The sequence below is a fragment of the Lepeophtheirus salmonis genome, chromosome 11 (assembly GCF_016086655.4).
Source record: "Lepeophtheirus salmonis chromosome 11, UVic_Lsal_1.4, whole genome shotgun sequence".
Lineage (NCBI taxonomy): Eukaryota > Metazoa > Arthropoda > Copepoda > Siphonostomatoida > Caligidae > Lepeophtheirus > Lepeophtheirus salmonis.
Window position 1 is genome coordinate 12,666,473 of NC_052141.2, and position 17,329 is coordinate 12,683,801.

Below are 17,329 nucleotides of genomic sequence, written 5' to 3' on the forward strand. Positions count from 1 at the left end.
TTTTGCAGGAGATGCAACTCCTTGCAATTCACTCCCACTGCTTACATGCTTTATGTATTGAACATATCACATATGTAAGCAATGCTTTTACTCTCTAACTTCTTGTGCATGGGGGAAGGAAAGAAAGGTCAAGCTTTTTCTTTCACACGCCTAAAAAAAACAATCTCCTAGGCTGGATATGGGGAAAAAATACCTGAAATATTTTGAATTATTTTCTTTTTATTTCATTAAGGATATTAGTGAGGATTTATTTGTGCAAAGATGTGGATGTAATCAATTATTTCAATTGAGCCTAAGGGATTCGAGTTTTGTAATAATTATAATTTTGTTTGATGGTGTTGTTTGTATAGATTAAATATTAGTTAATTAACGATGGAGGATGGAAATCAGTCTGCAAGTGAGTTTCTATTCTTTTTTAGTGATGAATAATCATTATTTAAATAAAATTTGTCAAAAAGAGAAATAAATCGGAAATTTTTAATCTCTTCTAAACCTCTTATATTTAAGTATTTTTGGATAAATGATTAGTTTAAAAAGGTCAAATCAGATAATTACGTTAGGGGAGTAACAGATGATGAACAGTCGTTTTTACAGTATTAATATCTACAATGAAGCTTTTAGTATTTTTTTAAATGTCAAGATGAGCGAATAAAGACATTATTATTATAATTTACAATCTTTGTGATTTTTGTTTCTTATTTTTTTGGAAAAACTTCAATAATTAAATGCAAAGTAATCCTATACACATTCTTAGACCTTTATTATTTTATTTTAAAAGTTATTTTCTCCCATAAATATTTAAGGATGTAAAGACATTATTGTTTTTGTATGTACATCATAAAACCTTTCAAGGCATTATATTTTTTTCATTATATATTTAACAAGATAAATATGGATTCTTTTTATGCACATAGAAGTTAAATAGAGTGTCTCAACATAAAAACAATCCCAATTTTTTTTTTAAACTTTATATGTATGTTACATACAACCCAATATTTAATAGGCAGATTTGAGTCGATTATAAGCTTTTTTTTTTCAAATTTTTTGAAAGAGTTAAGATAACCAATAAGATTAGCTATAGTTTAAAAACTTTATTTGATTTAAAAATACTGATAATGTCCCCGATATAGGACTTTTTTTTAAATAAGATGGATCATTTTATTATTATTTTATTTTAATAATCCATTTTGCCTACATTAGGGAAAATTTGAAAGCTGGGGCCAATTGCTGCTTCAGCATTACTTAGCCCCCTCTGACAAGACATGCAATACTCACAAGTTGATCGTGTGATTTTGACACCCCCACACCTTGCTTCTTTAACTACCCCTCGTGGGTAGCCAGGTGGTCTTCATTTTATCTGTAGGGATATTTCTGTTTTGTAGAGACAGTATGAATTCATCCTCAGCTCAGTGTTTATGGCCTTGGATACTGTCACACGGCTTACTTGGAGGTTTTTAGCAAACGCGTTAATCGGAGTCCCAGGGGAGAACTTTAAAAAGATTTCAGGCCTACAAGGTGTATGGAAGTGTGTATTTTATCACTTCGGGACTTGTGAACTTTACACTTATATGCCCTTCCTCCTTCCAGCGGTTGGTGACGTCGTAGACTGTGCTATTGGTATATCTGCGTATTTTCTTGATGTATGCTGGGCTCTGTCCGACAAGCAAATTCGATGATGGTGATCCTTTGGGTCTCTTACTTCGTAAATACTTGTTTTGAATTAACAATTACGCAACTAACTTAAAGCCAAACTTACTTCAAAATTGACATAATCAATTTAAAATGTTAAAACCTATATGGGATGTAGTTAAAGATGGTAAGGATTTACCTGAACGACCCTCTACAAATGTAATTCACACTTAATTTTGAGAAAGATCATTCTAGCATATTTTTGTGCAAATATATACCTACAATAAGCTGGTTATTTAAATATTAAATCCGGGGTGTTTTTTTTTTTAAGAGTGTAGGGGGCAGCATAGTCCAAATTGGCCCATTCGAATGAAGAAATATGTATAAAATTTGAGAATTATCACGACGTTACCTTTATGAACCAAAAAAGGCCCAAAATCCTTTGGTAATCAACTGAATAAGTCAATCATTCAAACAGCTATTTTGCTGTTAAGTATTTCCAGACTAAAAAAAATCCACAACTTGATTATATCTTATAAAATTAAAATAATTAAACATAAAAAGTATTCCGCAAACATTTTTTGTATTAAATACAGTTTAAAGAGAAAAAGTGCATTCTTTGGAAAATGTCTCTCCAACATTTCGAAAAGAAACCAAATTTAAGAACCAATTTAAGGTACATATATCGATAATATGTATTTACTATAACGTCGCTCAGGGGTGGTGCTGTAGCCCCCCCCACCTCAAATTAATAAATTTCTTATTCGTTTTTTGGAATCCCTTACTCACCACTACGAGTATGCAACGAGTGAGTCCTCTTGTGTCCATGAAGCTTGAAATAATTTGTATACAGTTTGAGACATGAGGCTTAATGTTATATCAAATTGTATAATATATATTTTCTTTTTCTCTCTCTTTGTTTCTATCTCTTGTACTTGGGCATACGAATAATTATGGACTTTTGTTTTGAAATGAATTCAAAAATGAGTTATATCCCTGAAATATTGTCGTGGCTTTATCTCAAATTGACAACAATATACAGCATTTTTGGCGAGGCTCCTTTTATTCAATTAAAGTTCATATTTTCAGCTAGCCAATGAGATACTTTTAAACTTTTAGAATCTATTCGTCTTGAAGCTATGTGCCTCTGAATAAAAAGCACCTATTTTTCCACTTTAAACAAAGATAACTCGAGTTAAAAGTATGATGTAGACATTTTAAAAATGGTTTTTAAAATTTTTAACATTCAGCTTTAAAAGATATTATCATAATTTATCCCTATTTTCAACGCTGAGGGCTTAAAACAGCATTGAACCTTAAAAATAAATGGTCATTTTCTGATGGCTACAAGGCGATGAGAGAAAAAATAAGACCATATTTGGAATCACGGGATCAAATTCTAAAAAGTGTAATTTTCTTGGATAGTGTGATATGTATGTACTATAACGTGACTCAAGGGCGTCTGCAGGGGGAGGAGCTATAGGCCCTCCCTCCCAAAAAAATTAAAAACATTCTGATTCCTACTTAAAAATTTAATATTAGAATTATTTTTTTATCAAAAAATTTAATATTTGAAAATTATTTCTATTTTTCAAATTTTATTCCAAAAACTTCAACTTTCTGTGAGTAGATATTGATTTTGAAAATTCTCTAATCTGAAAAATTTAATATTTGAAATTTTTTCATAATTTTTAAAATTTTTTTCCCAAAAAATTTTATCCTTTAAATTTAATTTTAGAACTTTTGTAAAATATTTTGGATTTTGGAAATCTTTTTTAAAATAGCTATAGATATTTGAATTTTTTCATAAAAATAATAGTGAATTTTTGATATTTTTTTTCCAAAAAAAATAATATTTAAAAATTTTTTTTAAACAAATTTAATTTTTCAATTTTTTTAATAGTAAATTGTAATTTTTCATTTTTTTTGTTTTTAAATTCCGACAATCCCATCCTAACCCAAAAAAAAAGAAAAAAAAAATATATTTTCACTACTGACATGCTTCAATGAAAATTCCTTCATTGCACTTTTAGCTTATTTTTGACCTTGTATTTTTAATTATTATAAGTGTTATGCTACTGTTATTCCTGTAATGTAGCTTACCTATGTACAAGGATATCATTGATTATACATATATGTATATATATGTAATAACTACAAAATGACGTTCTAAAAGGTAGAAATGATACAAACTTCAAATTTACTTCAAGCAATTAATTTGATATTTTTTTAGAGAAAAAACCTTGTGTTTTGGTGTCCATTCTATGTCAAGGGAAATCATTTGAATACTTGCTTAATTATTCACACACTTATTTATGTGTACTATATACGCCCTATATAGCCATCTACATAGCCCATTTACAATTTTAGTTCCATCATCCAAACCAACAATGGATCAGCTGGAGAAAGAGTCAGGAATCACTTGGGAGGATGCCCTCGTCCGACTCAAGGGTTTGGAAACTTCCCTCAAACATCAAATTCAAACAGACATTCGGGAAATGAAACTATGCATGAGTTCGAATAAAATTGAAGACGTGAGTTTAAAGGCAGCTCGACTCCATGACATTCGACGCACTCTTGCAAGCTCTCGTGCCCTGGTTCGAGAGGAATGTGCCATCATGAAAGAGTTTGAGAAAATTAAAGGAATACTTGGAGATAGTCGAACCATGGATGAAGACGATTGGAGTAGTACAAAGGATCAAACTAGATACTGGGGTGACAAGTTAGCAGAGGTACGTCGGCGCCAAAGAAGGGTTTCTGGGGATGTAGAGGGATTAGATGGGGTTGTGTCAGATATTATTAGTCGAGGGAGTATGAAAAGTGATTCCATGGACTCACTCGATAACCTTTCCTTCCATTTAACAAACTATCCTCTATTTAATAATGCACCCTATGGGCATCATTTATCTGTGCCATCTCGTCCTGGATCAGCTATGTCAGATGTGTCTGCTGTTTCCACGGGCATTGCTGGGTATTTCAAGGGTCGTGATACGACAACAGACTTTTCACAGAGTGAAGCAGAGTCCAGCATTACTCCACAGACACAAAGAAAGAAGTTATTTACGAGAACGTCCAAAAAGGAGCCTAGTATCGATGGTTCTGAATGTGAAGAGTCTCAATACTCAATGCAGGAAATATATTTGATGGAGAAGCGTAAGTCAACCAAGGAGTTTAAAAGAAAGGCCATGTCAGAGAAGGAGGCTAATATTAAGGCCTTAGGTGATCATGAGGAAGCTTTGTCAGAGTATGAAAACTATGAGGATGAGGAGGAATATTTTTCCATACAGGATAGGTTGCCAGCTGAGCAAATCAAAATAGAGTCATGTAATGAAGAACTGGGATTGAAGGAAGAAAAGGAATTGAATTCTGAAATAGGAAAAAATCAAGATGAGTTAGAACCAAAGATAAAAGAAGAAAATGAAAGAATCGAAGCACTTAGATTAAAAGAAGAGGAGCAGTTTATAAAGATAGAGGCTGCTCAGAAGTTAAAGGCTGAAGAAGAGGAAATGATGCGGATTGAGTCTCAGAGGTTAAATGACGAACAGAAGGAAAAGGAAAAAATAGAAGCTCAGAAGAAGAAAGAAGCAGAAGAAAAACAAAACAAAGTGGAAGAAAAAAGGAGAAAAGAAGGAGAGAAAAAGAAGAAGTTAGAAGAAAAAACCCAAAAAGAAGAAGAAAAGAAAAGGAAAATGCAGTTAAAACAGAAAAAAGAAGAAGAAAAAAAAATGAAATTGGAATTAAAACAGAAAAAAGAAGAAGAAATGGAAAATACATTAGAGAAAAAGCAGGAAAAGATGGAGGAAAAAGAGAAGTTAAGACTCATAACAGAAAGTAAAAAGATGGAAGAAGAAGAAGAGTCCAAACTTGAGATAAAAGAAGAAAACCTGAAGGAAAAAGAAAAATTGTTAATCCAGGAGCAACAAAAAATAGAAGAGGTAAATGAAGGGGATCAATCAAGAAATGAAATTGATCAAAAAGGGAAAATGGATTTAAAAGAGGACAACACTAAAGGATCTGAGGTGGTAAAACCAAAACGAAGTAAAAGTAGGGAGCTAAAAGAAAAAAGAGCTACAGAACGTGAATACTCTCAATCTAGATCACAGTCCCAAGATCGGAAATCAACTCATTCCAACCAGGATGAAGTATTTGCTGTGCCAGAAAAAAATGAGACTGATGAAGAAGATGTCACTCAATCAACTAAAGAACCATTTATACTTAACAAGAAAACCACAAAATCCCGATCACAGTCACAAGATCGGAAATTGGTTCAGCCAAAGCAGGAAGAAGCATCACCTGAGTCAATACAAATGGATGAAGAAAATAACCCCAAGTCATTTGATGGACAGTCTAAACCCAAAAAGAATCCAATAAAATCCCGATCACACTCCCGAGATAGAAAGTATGAACCATCAAATAAGGAAGAAGCGCCAGTTGAATCAACACAAATTGAAATGGACGAAGTTAATGCCACACAGTCAACCCAAGAACAGTCCAAAACCAAAATAAAACCCACCAAATCACAGTCACGAGATTGGAAATCGGTTCAGTCGAAGCTGGAAGAACCATCATTTGAGTCAACACAAATTGAAATTAATGAAGATGATATCACTCAGTCATTTGAAGAACTATCCATAGCCAAAAAGAAAACAATACAATCCCCACCACAGTCACAAGATCGGAAATCTGTTCCATCGAACAAGGAAGAAGTGCTGTTTCAATCAACACAAATTGATATGAATGAAGTAGATGTCAAACAGTCAACTAAGGAACCTTCCTTGGCCAAAAAGAAAAAAATAAAATCCCGCTCACAGTCCCGAGATCGGAAATTTTCTCAAACAAAACAAAAAGAAGTGCCTGCTAACTCAACACAAATTGAAACGGGTGAAGTAGATGTCATTCCATTAAAGGAGGTACTAGCTGATCAACAAAATGGAAAAATGACAAAACAAGGATCAATTATCAATAAAGAATTTAAAACGCTTAAATCTCAACCACAATCCAGAGAAAATAGCATAAAGCAACCTGAAAATAAAAATGACTTATTAGAGGATAATGGGAATACCTTGTTTCCTAACGAAAATCGAGCCACAGCAATAGAATCGTCTCAAAAGCCAGAGGACCCATCAAAGACAAAAATTATTAAATCTCGATCCCAATCTAGAGAAAAGAAATCAATTGGGGTTGAAGAGCTCAAAACTGGTTTATCAACCAAACAAGTGGAATACAACAATGAAAACAACATTGAGGCATCACTAGTAGAAAATGAATTAGGAGATGGGTGTCAAGTAGCTAACCCCAGAAGAAGTAAGGGAAAGTTAGCAGAAAAACCAACTCTATCATATGTTGACCCTGAGAACCAGGACCAGGAGCTACAAACAGAAGGTTTCTCAAAATTACAAACTGTTAAATCGCGATCTCAATCTAGGGAGAAGAAATACATTGCGATTGAAGAGGACGATATTAGTTTATCCACGAAACAAGCAGAAAACAACAATGAAAACGACATTGAGGCATCACAAGTAGAAAATGAATTAGGAGATGGGTCTCAAGTAGCTAAACCCAGAAGAAGTAAGGGAAAGTTAGCAAAACAACCAACTCTATCATATGGTGACCCTGAGAACCAAGACCAGGAGCTACAAACAGAAGGTTTCTCAAAATTACAAAGTGCTAAATCGCGATCTCAATCTAGGGAGAAGAAATACATTGCGATTCAAGAGGACAATATTAGTTTATCCACGAAGCAAGCGAAATACAACAATGAGGCATCAGAAGTCGAACATGAATTAAGTGATTTGCCTCAAGTAGCTAAGCCCAGAAGAAGAAAGGGAAAATCAGCCGAACACCCTACTCTATCATCTTGTGAAACGAAGAACGAGGAACAACGAATAATTACAGAAGGTGATTCAAAATCACAAAGTGTTAAATCGCGATCTCAGTCTAGAGAGAAGAAATCAATTGCGATTGAAGAGGACGATATTAGTTTATCAACGAAACAAGCGGAATACAACAATGAAAATGACTTTCAGGCATCACACGTAAGAAATGAATTAGATGATGGGCCTCAAATTCCTAAGCCTAGAAGAAGTAAAGGAAAATTAGGAAAACAACCCACTGTATCAACAGAAACTTCAGAGAATATAAACCAATCTCAGTTCATTGAATCAAATTCGCAAAGAATGGATATTGTACAAATGGAGAGTTTATACCCGAAAGGAGCATATGTTGAGGATGGCAGCTATAATGAAGGGCAAGAAGGTACAAAGTTTTGTAATTCACCAAGATCAATATCAAGAGACAGATCTCAAATTTATGCGGAGGAAGCTGAATCAGAGTTGCTAAAAGAACAATTTTTTGAAGTATTTGAAATAGAAGACTTAACACTTACTAATACTCAAGTGGTAAAGCCACGGCGTTCGAAGGTGACAAATAAAAAATCTGCAGAGCCTCCAGAAAATTGTGATAAGTCTAGGTCTACATCAAGGAACATGAATCCCTTAAGTATACGAGATGTATTTGTAATCTCTTTGGATAAGGATAATGAATGTGATACTAATATAATACTGAACAGCAACTTTAAGCAAGGCAGTCCTGAATATGCAGAAATTGATTATGAACAAGGTACGACTAAATATATATTTAGTAATGTAATTTATAAAATTTTATATGTTTGTTTCAGATCAATTAATGACTGGAGAGAAGAATCTTGGTCAATATGGAATGGAAGAGCAAATAATGGCAACTACAAATGTAGAGTGTCAGTATGCAACCGTTCAGAAGAAAAAGAAAGGATCCAGAAATGGCTCACAGGATAGACAAGATGATTCTAATGCCCCTATTCAAGAGCCAATTTATGCAGAAGTGCAAAAGAAGACTTCCAGTAGGCCTACTTCTCTGGACAGAAATAATTCGAGGGAAGAAGGTCTTCAAGAATCTTCATTCAGAACATCGTCCATGGATCAAAGGAGTTTTCAAGATTCTACATCTTCTTCGAGACAAGCTTCAAGGGAGCGAAAAAATTCGGAGGGACAGCGTAGTCTTTCAGGAGAGAGAGGAAATATAACTGAATTTGAGTCCAAATGTAAAACTCCTTCCTCCGAGTCCTTGAAAAAACCAGTTAGATCTTCAAGAATGAAAAACAACGAAGAATTAAATCTTAATGATAGTAACTCAGAAAATATATGTAATGTCTTCGAATCTATGGGGAAAATCAAGAGCGATTTTTTGGGCCATGAAGATCAACACGAATCATCATCAGAGCTTCCAGATATGGTTCCCATTAAAAAACCAGAAAGGTCATCTCGTAAGCATGTTTTGGATATTGGATATCTAAAAGAGGATGAGTATCCCTTGGAGATCGTCCACACTGGGACTAAACCCTCATTAAAGGGCCAGAAATATTCCATAAATAACCAAGACTCACTTGACTTTGAGGAATTCGAGGATACAAATGAATACCTACAAGATATTGACTACGAACTTCGCTCGGCTGAATTAGCTGAAGAGGAGGAATTAAATTCGCTAAGAAGAACCAAAGAAATTAAATCATATTTGACCCCCCGAAATAGTGATACAAGAGATAACCTATACATTGATGAGGAAATGGAAAGGCCATTGAGTGCCTTGGGTACATATTCAGCTGATGATGAACCTGAAGACAGTGTCGATGATTTGATCTCATACCGAGAAAGGAACTTCATTCGTGAAAAGCCTGATGGAATGGATAAGGAGGAACTTCGTCAATTTGATCCCAGAGCCTTTCAACAAAGGAAAAGACAAAAGTCGGGACTATTATCTCCAGATTCATCATTTGAAGATGAAGAGTATTTCCACAACTTGAATCAGGGTTTGAAGTCTGGGAAAAAGGAACCCGAGAATACCCAATCACGGTTAACTCAATCAAGAAATCTCACTAGAGAGCGTCCAATGAAATTAGATCTCTCCGATCTCAAGCCAAGACTTGGCGAGAAAGTAAAAGGAAACTTCTATCAGGACGAGGCTCTCATGGATGAGCTTGATCTCCGAAACTCTTTAAATCAAATGTGGAACAAAGAACCTGGCCGACGGAGACGAACTGTTTCTCACTCCTTTCAATCTGAAGATAACGATTATATTGTTGGAGATGATGTTGTGGAATTCGACTCTGGCGTCAATAATTATCCTTTTCTTAAACCCCCCTCCGAGGAAGAGCAGATCCCGTTCTGTCTCTGTATCTCCCTTACCGAAAGAAAAAGAAAACATTGGACCTAAATTGGAGCGGATGTTTTCCAATGATCAGGATCTCATTGAGATTGAGTACGATGACAATGGAGTTAAAAAGATGAAAAAAGTATCTTTCGCTACGGAAAACGAAAAATTCGTTTTAAGACCAGATCCTGAGGTCCGATCCATTCCTGGAACTAGGTTATTTACATTTTCACCTAGTAAAACACATGAACAACCCCCAGACAGCCGGCAGCGAGGAAGACAAAATAAAAAAAAGTACAACAAAAACAAGAAGCAGTTCGGCAGATGTCTCCCTAACTTGGTCCAAAAACTCAGCCATTCACTTTTTAAAATCAATGGCCAACTTGTCTAAAGGCTCTAAAATTAAAGCAGACTCAAATGGCACTGATATAGCTCCAAAATGTACAGACTCGGAGGTATCTTCAAAGTTTGATGATGTCTTTGCTGCAGCTCCATCAGAATTGAGCTTTAACACAAATGAACTCATTAATGAAGTTGAGTCCCGCTCATATATGCAATCCAGTTCCTTAAATCGTTACTTTGATAAATTGAAAATGAATCAAAGTCTATCAGCCAGTCCCAAGACTACTCAAAGCCTCGACAATGTCAATTTGCAAAAGACTTTGCTGAGTCATGAGACACTTTGTAGACCCTACAGCACCGAGTCTCCCTCCATCACAGAGTCAAATAAAAATGATCATAAAAAACAAACATCTTCATTATTTGGAAGCATTATTCACAGAGCCAAGTCATTGTCTCGAGGAAACTCCAGACAAAACAGTGAAGAGCGATCTATTTTCAAGAATCTTTTTCAGCCCAAGTCAATCAATAAAAACAGTGATGTCATTCCACCCTCTCAGCATAAAAGGTCTCTAAGTTTTGACGGATTTGCTAGGAAATTATCCGGAGGAAGCAACACCGTGAAGACTGGAGGAGCTCCTTCTAACATCAGCACAGAAGAAAACTTTAATGACGGTCCCGAAACTGAATTCTTGACGGAATCGGAAGCTTCTCTTAAGAATCGTCTTAAAACAAAGAAGGGTTGTAAGGCTTCCGTGAATAAAACTGATTTTGATAAACTTTTTGCTAGAGGAATTGCACTAAGTACAGAAAAGGATTTAGTGACATTAGAGCCGACTTCAACAACAACAACAACCACGACTGCAGCGTCTCTTCTGGATATTGATCACCGTCCCACAACCCCTTTCGAGGTTTTTAGTAAAGATGAAGTTTTTAAAAAGAGTCAACAAGGAGCAGGGATAAGTTTTGAGGAAAAGGTCAAATATTTTCTGGATGATCTATCACACCAGCCACATACCTCAAACTTTCGAGCTCCAATGAATTGTTCTCCTGTAGCTGCAGCTGCAGCTGTTGCAGCCATGGCTCCACCTAGAACTACTATATCTCCTGGAATGAAGAAGAGAGGAGCCCCACTTCTCCACAAAGAGGAGCCTAAACCAGAGTCCAAAGAATCCCCACATCAATTTTTGAGGCGAGCTGAAGAGTTTGTGAAGTTAGCAGAGGTAGACTCTGAATACTCCCAACCTGTTTGGCCAGCAATTGTTCAATCACCTGAAGATTTGCCACCGCCCAAGCCCATAACTCTGCATTCCAATGTACCAGTCCGACCCAAGAGTCCTCTTTATCCAAACTTTACCAACCTTGTTCCAGCATTAAATAGTCAACCAGCACCTCCCTCTCCCAGTTCAGAAAATGTATTAAGTAAGTCATCCATTCCTGTAGAAGTATCACAGGCCCTTGCTCCAATGATGGCTGTCATGATGGAAATGAAAAAGTCAAGTAAATCCCCGGAGCCAAGGACAGGATCATTGAAAGTGAATAGTTTGACTATTAGTGGTGTCCCTAAAGCTGTCGCCGGAACACGCCAACGATCTGCATCATCTTTAGATCCCTTTCATGGTTCATACAAAACAGATCTAGGAAGAGCAGAATATGGAACTCTTACCCGTAATGACATGAAATCAAACAAGGGACGAGCAAGTTCTGTGTCTAATCGATTACCTTCCCGGGACAATAGCCTAGATCGTATTAACAAACTAAGAAGATCAACATCCAAAGACTCTGAAATCAACCATAGACGCCGATCTCAAGAACCTTTAATACTTGATCCCACTAGATCAGATTCACGAATTAGTAATTACTCAGCAGACGTCCCGGATCTTGAAGACGCGGATATAAGTAATGCCATGCTCAAATCAAGTTTAAATTTTGGAAAATCGAGGGAAGGGGAATTTCTACAACCCTCTTCAAACATTTTGGAAACAAAGGGAAGAGTCCTTGATCAAATGGAAAAGGAGAAATTAGCTCTTCAAGAAGCTAAATGTAAGTTATCTCAAAGTTACTTGAAATTCCATACGGATAATGCTGTTGTTTTTTTCTTCCAGCTTGGTTTCAAACAGTGCTCATGATCATTCTCTGTGTTTGTGCCATCATTTTCATTCAAAATGAAAAACGGTTGTGATGGACGCACTGACATGACGATTTTTTTAATTATTATATTGCCCTGCTCAATTCGTTTGGTCCTTTTTTTTTATTTATTGTCTTATTGGATTTATTCTTAAAATACTTATTATTTATTTTGAAATTAGAATGTGTAAATCAGACCCTTGTCAGGGACTTTTACAAATATTACATCCTTATCCGTAGAAATTCACATACTAAAATTATACATAAGTATAAATACTTATTAATTAATTAATTATAGATCCTTATACATTCATCATTTATGGTTTAATAATAAAAATAGATGCAAAAAAGTTATTAATAAATACCTATATTCTACAAATATTGAGTAAAACGACGTCGATTCAAGGTGTTGCTGTCATTTTTAAACCGTTTTATCAAGAAAGAAATGAGCTCTCTCTCTCTCTCTTCATTCTCTCCACGCTCTATTTTTACCACAATACTATTATTATTATTTTTTTTTAACTTCCCTCTCCTTAAAAACATGGAAATGCTCGTATATAAATACAGATGAAACTTAGCTCATATTATTCAAAGACTTTAGAACTGAGGAGTTGTTGACAACAAATGGAAGCAAATAGTATCATGATCTCCCGATTCCTAACATTTTCTCTCGTTATTTTTCTCTCGCTATCCTCCTTTCTACAAATCTCAGAGTCAAGATTCATTGAGAATCCCCAATCCAATCCGGAGAGAGAAACTCTTCCGGATCCCCTAAAATATTTGGAAGAACTCGAACAAATTTACTCACAATACGATCGACCCAAGTAATTATATAACTGTTTTTTTTTTTGGATCCCTTCTATATATTTATTTTGTTTGATCGTTTACAGAGAGCGACGTGTGGGAAACAATATGGCTTCAGCCCTAAAGAAACTATCACAAATCAAAGACTTTTATAATGAGGCAGGACGTCCACGGTGAGATCATATGATTTTAAAACCGAGTTCAATTTTATGCATATTGTTTAAAAAATACCTAATTTCTTCCACTTAGGTTTGGAAAGAGATCCGGTCGTGCTTATGAGCTTCCCCTCATATCATATTAGGAAGATCTCCATTGAACGAAATGTTTTTAGACTCTTTCTTTTTTCTTCGTTGAGATGACCGGTCCCTTAAAAGTTTTTCCTTACAATTTGTTTATACTATTTACACATATTATATGGCATTCATTTTGGTTTATGATTTCTAAAGGAATTATTTATTGTTCATCTTTTTAATAAGGAGAATGGAAGTTCATTCAAATATTATTATCAAATTAAAATTAAATTTGTTAAAAGAAAATCATCAAATAAATGTAGTTATTGTTTCATTATATAGAAATTAAGAGTACATAACATTATTTTCTAAAAATATATACATATAAAAACATATTAATAATAAAATTGTTTTCTTAAGTTGTGTGATAATTTAGAGCAGACACTTTCGTTCAAAACTAAATAGTAATAGTTACGATTTTGTATAAGTTGGATCTTCTTATTCGCCTACAAGTGGTTACCTTTATTGTAGCACGCAAACTTTTGTACGAAAAGAAATAGAAAAAGGGCTTAAATCAGTTGGTTGCTAACTTATTCTAATTCTTGCCAGTTTTGTAATTATTATATAATAATTACTGAGAAGTGTCCATATCTTAATGAGAATAATTCCCAACATAGCCAATCAACGCTCAGAACACGTATTAAGACAAAAAAATCGATAGCTTATAACAAAATACACTAGTAACACCGTGCCAAATTCAATAACTTAGACCTACAGTCATTTTACTGATTACCAACTATTCATTTGGGAACTCATTGAATTTTTACACAAACAAAAATATCAATAAAGAACCACATAACCTCAAAAAACTACTCCTGAAAAAATATGGAAGATAATCAACCGAGAAAAAACTGAAATAATCACCGATTTAAGGACAGTGAAAAATTTCTGTGATTCTTCATCTGTAATTACGGATGATATGATCCTCGTAAATGTTGTTTAGATGGGCGAATGGAAAAAAAAAATCAGATAAAATTAAAAGCCGCAATATGAGATTACAACTAAGGTTGCAGAACAATTGATTCATTAGAAAGGCAAACGTGGAAAAAAGAAGTATTGAATATATTGTAACTAAAAAGTCCATTACACATTGAAGAGTCATTGCTTACAAATTTAGAGGGGGGCTATATATGATTGATATTGAACTTCACTGTAATTTTTTTGTTATTTTCATGGTAGAGAAGAGACGTGGATAGGTGGATTACCCAAGGAGAAGTTAGTATATAAAGTATTTCAGAGACGACCACATAACTAAAGTAGCTTGCTCCTTCCAAAAAAGTGGACATATTCGATAAAACCCAGATGTGAAAATGTCCCTCCTAAAACAATGAAAGAATTGTCGATATTTTAACGATGAAAAATATTTATCATTCGACAACACATCTCCTTCACAGGGCACTAACAAAAGTATTTAACCCAACTAAGAAGCTACACCTACTAATGGTACTGCACAGTGTTTCAAATAATACTATGTAGGGACATATAAGAAAGAGAAATCCGCCTTTTGACCTCACCTTTTGAAAGCACCGACAAAAGAATATTTGACAAAATTATTTTTCCTCTCTGAAATTCAAAACAGGGGTTTGTGAAGTTAAGACAGGGGCATAATTCCATCAAAGTCAATTTTTAAACTAAAAACAATGCTTTTTACAGATCTTTTCAAAGATCACTAGCAATCACATCTCTAAACAAATTTGGATTTTTAACAGTGTTTGAAATTTTTCCTAATGTTTCTGTAAGAGGATATTGAATCATTTTGTCAGTTTATTTATCGATTAATGCATTTTGATAAATTTTAGAATTTACGCATTGAATTTCTTATGAAAGATTTAATTTTTTTGTCAACTTTTAGTATTTACGGGGCATTTTTTCCAGTTCAAAATAGGGAACAGTAATAAGCTAAAAAAAAAAATTGTATGGAAACATAAATTTACAAGTTTTTTTATGTTTTTTTCTATTACTTATATTTTTTATGACGAAAGATGACACTAGGTCATGTACATATTGAAAAAAAACACATATTTGTTAAAAAAAATATTTAGGCCACAAAACAAGAGATTTTGGATAATAAAGGTCATTTTTATGTTTATTGGGGGTAAAATCAATACACGCTATCTCACTTAAAATACTAAAAAATTAATTTAATTATTTTTTTTTAATGTACCTATAATTGGTCAGATGGAGTTGTACTGATTAAGGACATATAAGCAAAGTTGATAATTCTCTAAAGAAAAACGCGTCCAAGGAGAAGGGGGGGGGGGACTTATGGTATCATTGTTTGAAATACTGATGTGATTATCAGCTGCCTTCTTTGTTATGATTTTTGAGGGTATAACGAAAGTATTTATTTGCAAAATGTTTAATGAAGATAAAGTAAATATAATTGATTTAGACGTTTTTATCCATTACAGTAGATTTTATAATGTCACACTCCATGAAATTGTAATTCATTATGAACCACATTCTCAAAATAATAACTAATGAAAAGGCAAAGTAGAGTATTTAAAAATCTATTAGAAGTTCCAAGTTTAAAAAAGAAGGCTTAAATTAAATATAATCTACATACTAAAAAAATAAACCATCATACAATGTTATATATACAAAATTTAACAATTAGAATCAGATAACTAATAATAACAATAAATTATAAATACAGAATATTGAAATAATAGATTAATCCAAATAATATTTTCTTGTTCTGACATGAATTCAGTTAAATATGGCATAACTTTAAGTTGCTAAACACAAGCCAAACGTGGAGCTTAATGAAAAAGATAATCACCCCTTTTTCTTCATGTGGAAGTTGCTATATACAATTGTGCATAGGATAGATATATATCTACCGATGAATTCAAAATAATTATTAATAATAAAGTAAATGTCAAAAACACAAAATTAGACAATAAATATACTAATAAAAAAATGTTAAAATTAAATCCATCTCTTCTTCTAATCTTAGTACGAACAGCTTTTAGAATCCTACTTTCATTTATTTCATGTTTATCTATAAAAAGAAAAGTTAATCCATGCAGTCCAATTTTAAACCATAATTACTTATCTTAGATATAAAAATTAGACTCCTTCATAACTGATAAGACAATTTAGGGAACCATTCTTGACTCAATTAGTTTTTGAAATCGTAAAGATTTAGAGCAAAAGCTTAATTTAATGATGGGTTCTTGGGAAGGGACGGGTTTACCTGTAGAATGATTAGCAATGGATAAGGGTGTATTAAATGCAATAAGCATCTTTGTGAGATCAGAGTTGAAGTCTGACTTGCTGGACTCATCATTAACTTGATTTTATAGATGAATATCTATGCTCTTGGTATGAGATGAGGATAATGAGTGGCGTTTAATTCTAGACGGGAGACTAAAGGCACATTTATATCAACAAATCCGACAAGCCATCTGTTTCTCGTCCGGTAAGTATTTCCAAATTCCTGGGTCTCTATTTTCAGAAATCCAGACAGAGGGCGACGTTATTTTAGGCATTTTATTCTGTTCTCTATCGACCATCAGCATCTAATATTATATTAATATTGAATAATAAAGATGGGAATGATAACGTTCTTGATTGAAGAAGATGTATGTTATTTAATCAATGATGCCATAAGTATTTCTTCTCTTCTCCTCGCACGCTTTTCTATTCTTACCAAAATTATCATCCTGATAGTTTTGTTACAGTACAGTTTGAATAGAGTAAGTATTCATTTTTTTTTAAATCTAATCATAAAATATGATTCTATTTTAGCCAGAATTATCAAGAATTATGATGCACAACTCATTAAATGGCAAAAACAAGTGCTTAAATAGTCACAACAACGGGAGTAGTAGCTTTGGATGATTCGCAACTAGTTTGTCGGAGACTAGTTTCTTCACTTAAAGACTTGGGTATGATCATTAGGTTTTCCAATATTACATAGTCAATAAATATTACTTTTTTATCACTTAAGG

At 33.8% G+C, this 17,329-nt stretch overlaps 3 protein-coding genes across 3 annotated transcripts; all 3 read left to right on the top strand.

The window, feature by feature from the left end:
• The first annotated feature begins 207 nt into the window (after positions 1-207).
• Positions 208-10,122, top strand: LOC121126398 (uncharacterized). Its single transcript, XM_040721725.2, has 3 exons — positions 208-397; positions 4,000-8,247; positions 8,306-10,122. The coding sequence occupies exons 1-3, from the start codon at positions 373-375 to the stop codon at positions 9,874-9,876; spliced, it is 5,844 nt and encodes a 1,947-aa protein (XP_040577659.1). The 5' UTR covers positions 208-372; the 3' UTR covers positions 9,877-10,122.
• On the top strand, positions 10,059-12,658 carry LOC139904677 (uncharacterized). Its single transcript, XM_071891792.1, has 2 exons — positions 10,059-12,195; positions 12,258-12,658. Exons 1-2 carry the CDS (start codon positions 10,059-10,061, stop codon positions 12,332-12,334), a joined length of 2,214 nt encoding a protein of 737 aa, XP_071747893.1. The 3' UTR covers positions 12,335-12,658.
• Positions 12,659-12,903: 245 nt separating this feature from the next.
• On the top strand, positions 12,904-13,706 carry LOC121126399 (uncharacterized). Its single transcript, XM_040721726.2, has 3 exons — positions 12,904-13,103; positions 13,170-13,256; positions 13,333-13,706. Exons 1-3 carry the CDS (start codon positions 12,904-12,906, stop codon positions 13,382-13,384), a joined length of 339 nt encoding a protein of 112 aa, XP_040577660.2. The 3' UTR covers positions 13,385-13,706.
• The last annotated feature ends 3,623 nt before the right edge of the window (positions 13,707-17,329 follow it).